The sequence below is a fragment of the Rhinatrema bivittatum genome, chromosome 1, assembly GCF_901001135.1.
Source record: "Rhinatrema bivittatum chromosome 1, aRhiBiv1.1, whole genome shotgun sequence".
Taxonomy (NCBI): domain Eukaryota; kingdom Metazoa; phylum Chordata; class Amphibia; order Gymnophiona; family Rhinatrematidae; genus Rhinatrema; species Rhinatrema bivittatum.
Window position 1 is genome coordinate 461,235,575 of NC_042615.1, and position 12,115 is coordinate 461,247,689.

The following is a 12,115-nucleotide window of genomic DNA, read 5'->3' on the forward strand; positions in this document are numbered from 1 at the left end:
GATTGCAGTGCTATGAATAGCCTGGTCCCCAGATTCTTCCACCAGAGAAATCACCTACAGTAACAGCTAAGAAAAATGAACAATGAATCCATTGAAGAGCAAGAGGAGGAGATCACATCAGGAAGGGACAGGACAGGCTGGATGTCCACGGGAGAGAAGATTTCTAAAGGCAGGATTTTTGCAAAGCAAAGGGGACCCCAACACTAGGATTTCTACAGCACAGCTGCTAAGAAAGCTATGCACATTTAAAATCACCATGGGCTCTACGCAGATGTCTGTAATAAGGACACCTACCTACACAGAAAGAAACCCTGTAACTACAGTTAGATGTACACATCATTTTGGACAATGGACTTTAATTTCACTTTAAGAAACAGTAAACTTTAATTAAACTCCCAGTCCTGGTCCTGTCTAATTCTTACAGCCTCTCACCTCATGTGAAGCATATAAAGTACAGCACACACACTGGAGACCTTCTTTCATCATCTGGGCCATAAGCAAGAGCTTCCCCCCATAAAATGTATCCCCCCCAAGGAATTAAGAGTCAGCATGGGAGTGAGTAGCTAGCTGGAGCAGCACCTGAAGATGTGAATGAGATTGTGTGCCTTTGGGACTTAACACACCCCACCAAGGGTCACAATTGGATATCATCCGCCTATACTGAGTAACTTACATAACTTACAGTTTACATAACAGAACCAGATACATATTTAACAGGATAGTAGATTGGGCAGACTCCTGAGGGACCTCCATGATGATAGTTCGCTAGGAGGAAGTGAAGGTGCTGATTTCCCATTTTAATGCTCTTGTGCCCCCATCGTCCCACCCAGGTGGAGGAATCTATCCCGGAATCCTTCACTTTTTGGGCCTCCATCAATGCCCAGTGGCTGGACTAAATTTCATGGAGTTACTGGATGGGAACTCAGGCAAATCCCCAGACTAGAGGCCTAGCCCGACCTTGCAGGCTGCAGGCCGCATGAGGCAACAAAACCAAAAAGGAAAGAATAAAACTCATAAGCTGCCTCGCAGCATTATTTAGTAATGTAAAACAAACCTCCGACCAGGCTGCACTGGGCACTAGGCCCAGTGGCCGACAGAAACAATGTAGTTAAAAAGAAGAAAAAGCAGAAACAAATAAAAATTACCTAAAGGTAAATGAGGGAGAAAACAAAATCCACAGGGCTCTGCAAGAAAAAACAGATTCTGCAGTTCCAGAAAATTTCACTGCAGTAATTTGTGAGAGAGAGCAAAGAACTGTGACTTGCAGGATCAGCAGAAAAAAATGAAACCGAGGCACCCTGCCTGGGAGGTGGCTACAGCTGCACATGCTCAGTACAGCATGCTGAAAGCTTCTAGAATCTTTGAGATCAAAATTCCGTGCTAGACTCCATCAGATGATGTCAACCCTATGTGGGGACTGCCTTCCTGCTTGTCCTCTAAGAAACCATGATTCAAACGTTAAAGGCACTCTCCCCTCTTCTTTTAAACAGCATAAAGTATAAAAAAAAAAAAAAAAAAAAACTCGAGACAAAAGAAAAAAAAACCACAAAACAGTTACATTCCATAATCTTAGAAAGACCAGTGTAATTTCTTTCTCAGCTCAAAATAGATAATTTAACAATTATTGAGAAATACCACTTCTCTCATAAAGGAAATCTTATTTACTGACATCCATATTAATTCTAAATCAATGGTAGATTCTCCTTTATGCATCCAATCACCATCAGTTTCTACAGAAAAAGTCAGTTCTTTCCTAAATCCAGGTGGCACAGAGAGTTTTGACAGCTTGTGATGCTTAATGCTGAGTCATAACTCAAATATCCAACATGACTTTTCTTCTGCCTAACAAGAAAAGATTTTCATTTCTATACTCAAATAAACCAATACTAGCACCACCTGTCCTTTTGGCTATAAGCATCAAAGTTTTACTGAATCTTTATAGATAACATGTCAATCACTTGCAATAATCTCCCTTATTTCTAATTAAGCAATTCTAAGAATGCCTTTGCAGCTGAAACAGTGTCCATGATCTGAGCTTTCCCTTCATGAACTGCTCAGTTTTGCTGGGAATTGTAATGAAAAATGAACATTTTTCTTGAACCCGGCAGAATAGTTCAATCCAAATTGCTCTCTTTACTGCTAATATATTTGAAAATCAAGATCCGATTGCCCTCATACCACAGTTCTCTATGCCTTAAATAGGCCTATAAAATCTCAAACTTATGAGGAAAGTTCAATAATCTTACAATTACTACTCTTTGCTGTGTTAGGTTTGCATTCCAGCCACCAAGACGATGTATGCACTCAGAGTACCTTCCCATCAGAGCTTCCAGGCCTAGCTCCTTCAGTATCCATATTTCAGGTATAGCACAAAGATCACAATCATGTAGAGTTTCAGGAAAACCTACACACAGCAAGCTACTCAGACTTGAGCAATTTTCCAAATTGTAAACTTTTTTTCACACTGTTTAACTGATTTATTTAAATTTGCATGTGATTCAGCCAAAGTCTTTGCATCAATTTCCACATCAGAAATACATTTTTGACGGTGATCTGATTAAGTCACATTTACTGCCTCAATTTTCTCATATATTTTTTCAAATGTTTTCTCCAATGCACTTACCACAGCTGCTGAAACTTTGGCCAGCACTGTATCAGTATTTGTCACTGCAGAAGTCTGAACAGGTCTGTCTGCCATCTTGGATTCATTACGTTTGCTGCTTTCCTTATCCTTTTTTTGAATTTTTGTCACTATCTTTGCTCCTTTTTTTTATATAGCAAAGTTGTCCATAGGACATGAAGGGAAAATTTCTTATTTTGGGGACTTTTATCCAAATCCAACTTTTAATTTTTCAGGGAAATCACCTGGAGCAAGCAAATAACCAGCCTCACTTGCTCATTGCATCACATGGTCTGTCCTGGTTTTAAATCAACTCTTAGATCTTAGTTTTGCACATGAAAATAGTTCTATCTGTAAAATATCCAAGCGGTGAGCGATAGGGATTTGACATTAGGATGGCATAACCTGACATGATCCTGAGAGATGAGATTTGGGGAAATCCCTAGCCTGATCCTTTCCCAATTGGAAGTCTCCTGTATGAGCGTAACCAGACCTATCTTGGCCAAAAGGGGGCTATGAGAATCATGGTCCCCTTGTCCTCTTTTGAGCTTCAACAAACCTTCCCCACTAGCAGAACCGAAGGATACATGTACAGAAGGCTAGTTTGCCATGTGTCCTCTATCTGGAACAGAAGAATGGGACCTTCCTATTGCAATGAGATACAAACAGATCCACCACTGGAGTTTCACAGCAGTGGAAGATCTGGTTCAGGGACCACTTGTGTGGTTGTAAGGACTGACTTAGTCTGTCCACTAACAACTGTGGCTCTGAGAACCATCCATTGAGAGATGGCTCAGCCCCACAGCTGGATAGTCTCCTGACAGAAGGAACGAATCCATTCCTCCCTGCTTATTGATATAATACAAACTCTTGATTGTCCATCTGCACAAGAATAACTTTGTTGGACAGCTGATCTATGAAAGCCCATAGAGTTTATCTGTTGCAGCTTTTCCTGGACAGACAGAGCCCTGGGTTCAGAGTCCATTACATGAGCTCCCCAACCCAGGTTGGACACATTAGTCATGAGGTCAATTTGGATCAGAGAAATTTGGAAAGGGATTCCCTTGACCAGACTGGTTGTTCTGCCACCAGGACAGCGAATCCCTGAGCAGTTGAATGATCCATATGCTGTCCCAGATTCTGTGTGGCCTGTAGCCACTGAAATCTCAAGGTCCATTGGATGCCATGGAAGTTACATGCATCGTTGATGCCATGAGGCCCAATAGCCTCAACAGGTGCCATGCTGATGGCTGCTGACTCATCTGGATCTCCTCTGCTATGGCCATCAAAGTAGAGCTCTTTGCTGCGGAAGGAAGGCATTTGCCTGAGTCATGTCTAGCAGAGCTCCAATAAACTTCTTAGTTCTCTGTCTCCTCTGCTGGCTGGGGGGCATAACCTATGTGTTTGGACTGGTCTGGATCAATGAAGAGGAATGTGTGGTTTTGAATAATATAATACCCTATGAAGGTTTTGCATTGCTGTGTTCACTTGCTTGTTCCTATGGAGAATGCAAAAAGTCACCTTATTCCTGCCCTACATACTAGTGCATCTTGTTTCTAAAGAGAATACCAAGTTACATCTTGTGCTAATGCTGAAAATTTTTCACTTCTAAAGAAAGAGAACCTAGCAAGGTAGTGACTTGAGAAAATACAGTTGAATTTCTTGAAACTGAAATTTTGGTTCAAGAGGCGACTGTTAATGAGACCCATGCATTTTGGTATTTCTGGGCCAGAAGTGACTGAATTCAAAATGAATCTTAGGGAAGAATACTCTAGGTAAAATCAAGACACCAGGTTAGCAAGAACAAGTGGTAAAATGTAAGGAAAGATGGCAGGATCTTCCAAGAAAAGAAAGTTGAGCAATACAGAAACAACGCTCAGTATTTATTTATTTATTTGATTTATATTCTGCCTTTCAGGCACTTTAATGTGGATTACATTCAGGTGCTATAGGTAGCTCCCCATCTCCATAAGACTTACAATTTCAGTTTATACCTGAGGCAATGGAGGAGGACGTGAATGCTGCCAGTCTCTGCTCTTTTAGGGAAATCAGAAATACAAGTTCATATCTTTATTTGCAAGGAAACGAAATGATGTCATCCTACTCCAGATCTTAATCCTGACCATGCCTTAGTTGTGCTTGACAGTACTGCAAATACCTCTTACTGACTTGCAGACTCACTATATGCTTCTTACTTGCTAGCCCCTTCCAAACAGTGCACATTGTATATGTATGCTATAAGTCTGCATCAAATGTTGGCTAAGCCAAATGCAACCACTCTGAAACATTATCCCTCCCAATTATAATTGCACTAATCTTACTACGAGAACCTCTCCCCCTATTCTCACCCAATCTCAGTCCCCTAAAAAGTGAATATTTTTGCTCAATCTAGTTTGTCTCTGACCGATCCCAGAGATATAATCCTCCCGTTCCTTCCCCAATTCTACACTAGAAAGAGAATCCCAAATCACTCATGTTATTATGTAACATATGTAGCAATACTTATTCGTACACTGTTTGTACACTACCCGAACACTGCATGACCTATGCTTAATGGGGTAGATTTTTAAAAAACGCGCTTTTGCGTACTTTTGTTGGCGCATCAGGCGCAAACAAAAGTACGCTGGATTTTAGTAGATACGCGCGTAGCCGCGCGTATCCGCTAAAATCCTGGATCGGCGCGCGCAAGGCTGCCGATTTCGTGTAGCCGGCGCGCGCTGAGCCGCGCAGCCTGCCGCCGTTCCCTCCAAGGCCGCTCCGAAATCGGAGCGGCCTCGGAGGGAACTCGCTTTCGCCCTCCTCTCACCTTCCCCTCCCTTCCTCTATCTAACCCACCCCCCTACCTTTGTCGGGGGATTTACGCCTCCCGGAGGGAGAAGTAAATCCCCGCGCGCCAGCGGGCCGCTAGCGTGCCGAGACGCGACCTGGGGGCGGTTCCGGAGGGCACGGCCACGCCCCCGGACCACCCCGGCCCGAAACCACGCCCCCGGGCCCGCCCCCAAAACGCCGCATCCCGCCCCCAAAACGCCGCGCCGATCCGACACGCCCCCCAACACGCCCCCGACACGCCCCCCTCGAAAAACCCCGGGACTTACACGAGTCCCGGGGCTCTGCGCGCGCCGGTAGGCCTATGGAACATAGGCGCACCGGCGCGCAAGGCCCTGCTCGCGTAAATCCGGGCGGATTTACGTGAGCAGGGCTTTTAAAATCCGCCCCATTATGTTTATATCGCTTGTTCTTAGAAGGTAATAAGGATTTCTGTTAATAAGTTACTCTGTTATATTGTCCTTTATATGTAATGAGTTGTTAAAATGTAAACCGGAGTGAAGGCAGCTTGCTATACCTCGGTATATAAAAGACTTCAAATAAATAAATAAATAAATAAATAAATGTATATTTCGGTGAGGAACGTGTTAGCCTCAGAGAATAGTGTTTTCCCTCTAAGACATGAGAAATTTATTCTCTGCCCTACAACATATTTGATTGTTATGGTGCCCTAAAGGTCTATTCACACACCATTACCGCCAAGACATTTTAAGAAATGATTCATACCTTTGAATAACTTGATTGAAGCAAAGCTCAGCTAGTAAAAGTCGTCCCAAATGCTTCAAACATAGACCTTTCAGAAGCTGGACCAAACACTGGTCATCCACATGGTATTCTGTGGGATCTGAAAACAGAAAACTAATCTAAGGACAAAGATACTGCAATATTGAGAGAAATTAACACAGAGGTCAATATTCAGAGCTGGAAAGTGGGTAAGCTATTCAGGTAAAATTATGCATGTAATTTTGTCTGGATATTCAGCAGGACTTACCTGAATAAGATTGCTGCTGAATATATCCAGATAATCTTATACCTGTAACTTTACCTCTATAACCTTAGGACAGGTATTCTTCCATAGTCTCGTATGTTAAACTTTAGCCAGACAGTGCTCAATATAGGAAAATTGGTTCTTACCTGATAATTTTCATTCCTGTAGATCAGTCCAGATCCTACAGATCAGTTCAGACTCCTGGGTTTTGCCTCCCCTCCAGCAGATGGAGACAGAGAAAGTTTTACTGACACTGCCCCATAACACGAAGTGCCACCTGCAGTCCCTCAGTATTGGTCTGTACCCAAGCCAAAATGCAAACAAACCATAAGTAACTAACATCCGCTAAATGAGCATTGAGAATTGAAAACCTAGAACAGATAACCATGCCCACACAAAACCCTGTGTAGGACTAACAAAACCTGTGCCATTCTTCAGAGTAATCACAAAAACAGATCGAGCAGAGTCTCCGAATCTCCCTTTCCTCCAGTGGGTGGGTCTCTGGACTGATCTGTGGAACTACAGGAATGAAAATCAACAGGTAAGAACCAATTTTCCTTTCCCTGAACGTACCCAGATCAGCCCAGACTCCTGGGATGTGCCAAAGCTTCCCTAAATGGGGTGGGACTGCAAGAGTAGTCCCACTCGAAGTACACTTTTACCAAAGTCTATGGCCTCTGGGGCCTGAACATCCAAATGGTAGAGCTTGGTGAAAATGTGCAATGATTTCCAAGTAGCCACCCTACAGATCTCTTGCAGCAAAACTTGCTGACACTCGGCCCAGAAGGCCACCTGAGAATGGGTAGCATGAGCCCTTAGCCCCTCTGGGACAGGGTGACCCTGACAGATATACGTAGAGCTAACAGCCTCTTTCAACCACCGCGCAATTGTGGTTCTTAACACCTTATGACCCTTTTTTGCACTACTCCATAGCACAAAATGATGATCTGACAAGTGGAATCTGTTTGTGACCTTCAGGTTCTGCAAGACGTCCCTCAAACCTTACCTTGAAGACAGTCTAAAGCCACCACCTGAGCCCTGAGAGAATTAAAGGATAAACCCTTTACCAAACCCTTCTGCAGAAAGGCCAGAATATGTGCCACCAAGGACTGCATAGGATCCACCCCTTGCACCGTGCACCAGGTCTCAAAAACTCTCCATACCCACACATATGCCAAGGAGGAGGAAGTCTTCCTAGACTGTAAGAGAGCAGTGATGACCCTTTTCGAATAACCCTTATTTCTCAATCGCTCCCTCTCAAAAGCAAAGCTGCTAGACAAAAACAAGCCGCCTGATCTGAAAAATATGGGGTCTTAACGTAGGAGATTCGGCAGATGAACTAGCTTCAATGGACCAACCACTGCTAGGTTGATTAAGCCTGCAAATCACAGATGCGTCAGCTACTCTGGCACGAGGATCACGTCGCCTAGATGAACCTCTATGCATCACAAGACCTTGCCTACCAGTGGCCAATGCACAAACACATACAGAAGGATGTCTGTCGGTCAAGGTAAAACTAAGGCATCTACCCCCTCTGCTCCTTGTTCCATTCTTTGACCGAAGAACCGTGGGGCCTTGGCATTGCGGAAAGTCACCATTAGATCCACGCACAGCGTGCCCCATCTGCAACTGATGAGGTACATCACTTCCTCTGACAGCTCCCACTTTCCGGGGTCCAGCTGTTGTCGGCTCAGAAAATCCGCTTGCACGTTGTCCATGCCCGCTATATGAGAAGCTGCTAACAGAGCTAGATGTTTTTCTGCCCAGCTGATTAGATCCCAGGCTTCCTGAGCTACTGCCCGATTTTTGGAGCCACCCTGTCGGTTGATGTAAGCCACCATCATCGCATTGTCCGACAAGACTCTCACCGGCTTCCCCCTCACCAGGAGCAGAAACACCTGTAATGCCAAACATATAGCTCTCATCTCTCAGCGACTGATGGACCGTAAGGATTCCTCCTTCGACCACTGGCCATGTATGGATTGGTCCTGATACACCATTTCCAAACCAGAGAAATTGGCATCGGTAGTAATGATCGTCCAGACCAGGATATCGAGGTCCACCATCTCATCTCAACTTGTCTGGGAGGAGCCACCATGACAGACTGGACCCGGCAAACTCTGTAAGTGTAAGTGGAAGCTGACACTGCTCTGACAACGGGTCCCAGTGAGATAGTAAAGCTGACTGTAGAGGCCTCATATGAGCAAACGTCCATGGAACCAACTCCAAGGTGGTGGAAGCCATAGACCTGAGAACTTTCAAGTAATCCAGACCTTGGGTACCTGCTTCCTCAACAATTCGCAAACTTGAGCTTGTAATTGGGAAATCCGCTCATCGGTGAGGTATATCTTCCTCGCCTTGGTATCAAAACGCACCCCCAGGAACTCCAAAATCTGGGAAGGGAAAAGATGACATTTGGACAGACTGACTATCCATCCTAATGACCGCAGACGCTGGAGGACCAAGTCAACTGCCTTCCGACAAAGGACTTCTGAATTTGCTCGAATCAGCCAGGAGGGCCGCAGCCACCATGACCATCACCTCGGTGAAGGTCCTGGGCGACGTTGCCAGATCAAAGGGCAGGGTGCAAAACTGAAAATGTTCTTCCAGAACCATGAATCTCAGATATCTTTGATGATTGGCCTGGATTCCAATGTGTAAGTATGCTTTGGTCAAATCCAGAGATGCCTTGTTGGTATAGGGAGTATTCCACTCCCTATACCAACATGCTGACGAATGGTGAAATGGAAAAGACCTTGTTGAACCCTGGAGCCAGCCATGACCGGGTCCAGTTCTTCTAGCCCCGATTCCTCTCGCGGGACTTTATACCCAGTTCTTCCAGAACAGCGGGTATCCTCATGGAACAGCAGTACCACATTGGGATCATCCCTTTCCACAGCCGGGCTCTTAGTCAGCACCTGATCTGGATCCTGATCTGCGAAAGCCAGATCCAACCCCGGTGAGCCCTGCATCCATGAATTCTCCACTTCTGAAGCCTCAGAGGAGCTCTCCACAGCGGTAGTCAGTGCTGAGGCCCCTGGGACCCACCGTACCCTTGTAGCCCCTGCAGCCCAGGAGGGCCTGGCCCACTTTGCTGGCCTTGAGTGCTCTGAAGCCCCCTGTGCAGCTCTGAGCTGACCCACAGCTTTCCTGGACTTATAAGCTCTATGTAACAGGAGAACAAAATCAGATGAAAATGTAGAAGAGGCATCAGAGTACTCCAGGGAGTCCTCCAGGGAATCCTCCTCACCTCCTGCGTGATTCCCCCCAGTATCTTGATCTTCTCCAGAGGTCTTAACCGTCGTGACAAAGGAGGAGGGAAATCCCCCTCCCCGGCTCATGAGATAGCTTAACGGGAAGGGATCATCCACAGGTTGAAGTGGCACCTCCCAGGCTCGTGGCACCTGGCTGAAGTCGCTGCCACCATCCCCAAAGTGCCCTCTCCCCTGGAGAGACACCAGGAGCACAGGCCATCTCGCATCTTCACAAACTAAGCAGCACAACCCCCGCGGCATGAAACTGTGGCGCCGAGCCGTGACAAACTAAGAGCCACCGGAGGAACGGGAAATTAGAAGCAGAGATGCCTGATCGCCTGTAAGAAAGAATTGGGGCAAAGCTTGCCATCTCACAGAAACCCCCCTATTTTTTATTTATTTTTTTTTTTTTAAACTTCCTCAAATTTTTTTTTTAATCAAAACTTTAAGCAGGCACTCAAGGAAAATTAACACTTCCCTTGAAAGAAGACTGGCAGCAGGCTCTGTTCCTCCTTCAGGGTGAGGGAACTGAAAACCCATTTTCTACCCTGTCTGGTGATGAAGGACTGAGCAATAAAGGGGTACCCAACCCTCTGCTCGTCCGCCTCAGAGATCAGGGGTGATGGCCCCACCAGGACCTAATAACCCCCTGGGAGACAAGCAATTCTGGATCTTCTAGTCTTGCCTATTTTCTATTTATTTATCGAGTTTTATATACCGTCGTTCTTTTGCCATCACAACGGTTTACAAAGTTTTTAAGTTAACAGAGTGTTCAAAAGATTCGTGTGAGAGTTAACATAGATATTATAGGCATTATAAAAGTAGTTCGGATGTCTCAGACTGTAGGATTTGCACCTCCACCATCTCCCGGAGACAAAGAAATACTGTGGGACTGCAGGTGGTGCCTCGTGTTATGTGGCAGTGTCAGTAAAACTTTCTCTGTCTCCATCTGCTGGAGGGGAGGCAAAACCCAGGAGTCTGGATTGATCTGGGTATATACAGGGAACTGCTTACACTGGCTCCACTCTGCAGCTCTTTAAGCACTGCCTGTTTTTAATCTCAATAAAATGTGTGCCCACAATCAGTCGTGTGTACAACATTTATCTGCTTAGCAGGAGGAAATAGTCAAATGCCTTTCTACATTAACCTCTTTAGAATCATAGGTTCTTTGAGTGAATACACTTAACTTGTTTGATGAGAAAGAATCAAGAGCATTAAGCAATGCAGATTATTATGAGTAAATGCATCATGAATAAACCTGAGAGATACAGCACCCGATTCACATGAGGAGAGATCTTGTCTTACACATCCAGAATCAAGTACTATTTTTGTGTGTGTGTGTGGAGGGGGGGGGGGGGGGGGGGGGGGAGGCCTTAGCAGATAGCATAGTCCGTCTGCTAGGGTATTTTCTTTTCGTGCCAGTAAATGGCAGGGATATTTCATGAGGGATATTAAAGTCACACTTTGCAGCTGCCTCCTGGTACAGGAGGATAGAGCTCATTCCTTCCTGGTTGTTAAAATAGTACATGACTACCTGGCTGTCAGTTTGTATGAAGACCTTTAGAGATTTTGGTAGGACCCTCATCTCCAAGAAGTTCATGTGACATCTCCTTTCTTGGAAAGACCAGGGACCTTGGGTGTAGAGTTTCTCTAAGTGACTACCTAAGACAAGATTAAATCTATCTGTGGTTAGAAAAACTTAAATGTTGAGAAATTTGGCATGGAGTATGTGTGTGTGTTACGTTTATGATAGGAAAGGCACAAAATGAGAGATTCTAAGCTCTTCAAGATTTTGATGAGACCCTAGATTTGAAGAATAGACTAAAAGCACTGATTTGAGTGTCTACTGGATAGTATTCTGCAATGAGTCTTCTGCCCCTGCCTAAGATGTACTCTTGATCAGCTTATTTCCTCACTGGAAATAACATATGCACTTCCAACTTGTGCAACTATACTGCAATGTCGAATAAGCAATTGTTGAATATGAGAAGTGCTGATGCCAAGCCAAAAAGCAAGACACAGCAGTGGGATTGCCACAAATCTGCTATCTCCTGTTACTGGAGTGTATCTCTACATGGTATACATTCAAGTCCTTCTCGTCTACAAAGAGTCTCAATCTTCTGATTTTCTTGGGAATCAGAAAGTACATAGAATAATAACTCTATCCTCTCCAACTGCAAGGGCCTATAAGCAGAAGGAGATTTCCAATCTCAATAGGTCCCTTAAGGGAGGTCAATTTGGAGCTGTGAAGCACATGGCAAGGAAAGAAGCAATGGCAGGAGGAGGGGGTAAGGGAAGAGACTGGCCAGACATCCATTTTCTATATAATAAGAGTTTCTGGATAATGGATCTCTGGATAAATAGTGCTGTACTGTACATTAAGGGCTAGATTTTAAAAGCCCTGCGCACATAAACCTGCCGGATTTA

General features: G+C 44.8%; 1 protein-coding gene across 4 annotated transcripts in view; it reads right to left on the reverse strand.

Moving 5' to 3' along the window:
* The window catches only part of TTC39B (tetratricopeptide repeat domain 39B), a 284,247-nt gene that overhangs the window by 18,893 nt on the left and 253,239 nt on the right, over positions 1–12,115 (reverse strand). For all 4 annotated transcript variants that reach the window (XM_029605819.1, XM_029605828.1, XM_029605809.1 and 1 more), the window contains one exon: positions 6,173–6,290. In XM_029605819.1, the coding sequence (XP_029461679.1) occupies positions 6,173–6,290 (118 nt within the window). The remainder of the gene's footprint in view (positions 1–6,172; positions 6,291–12,115) is intronic.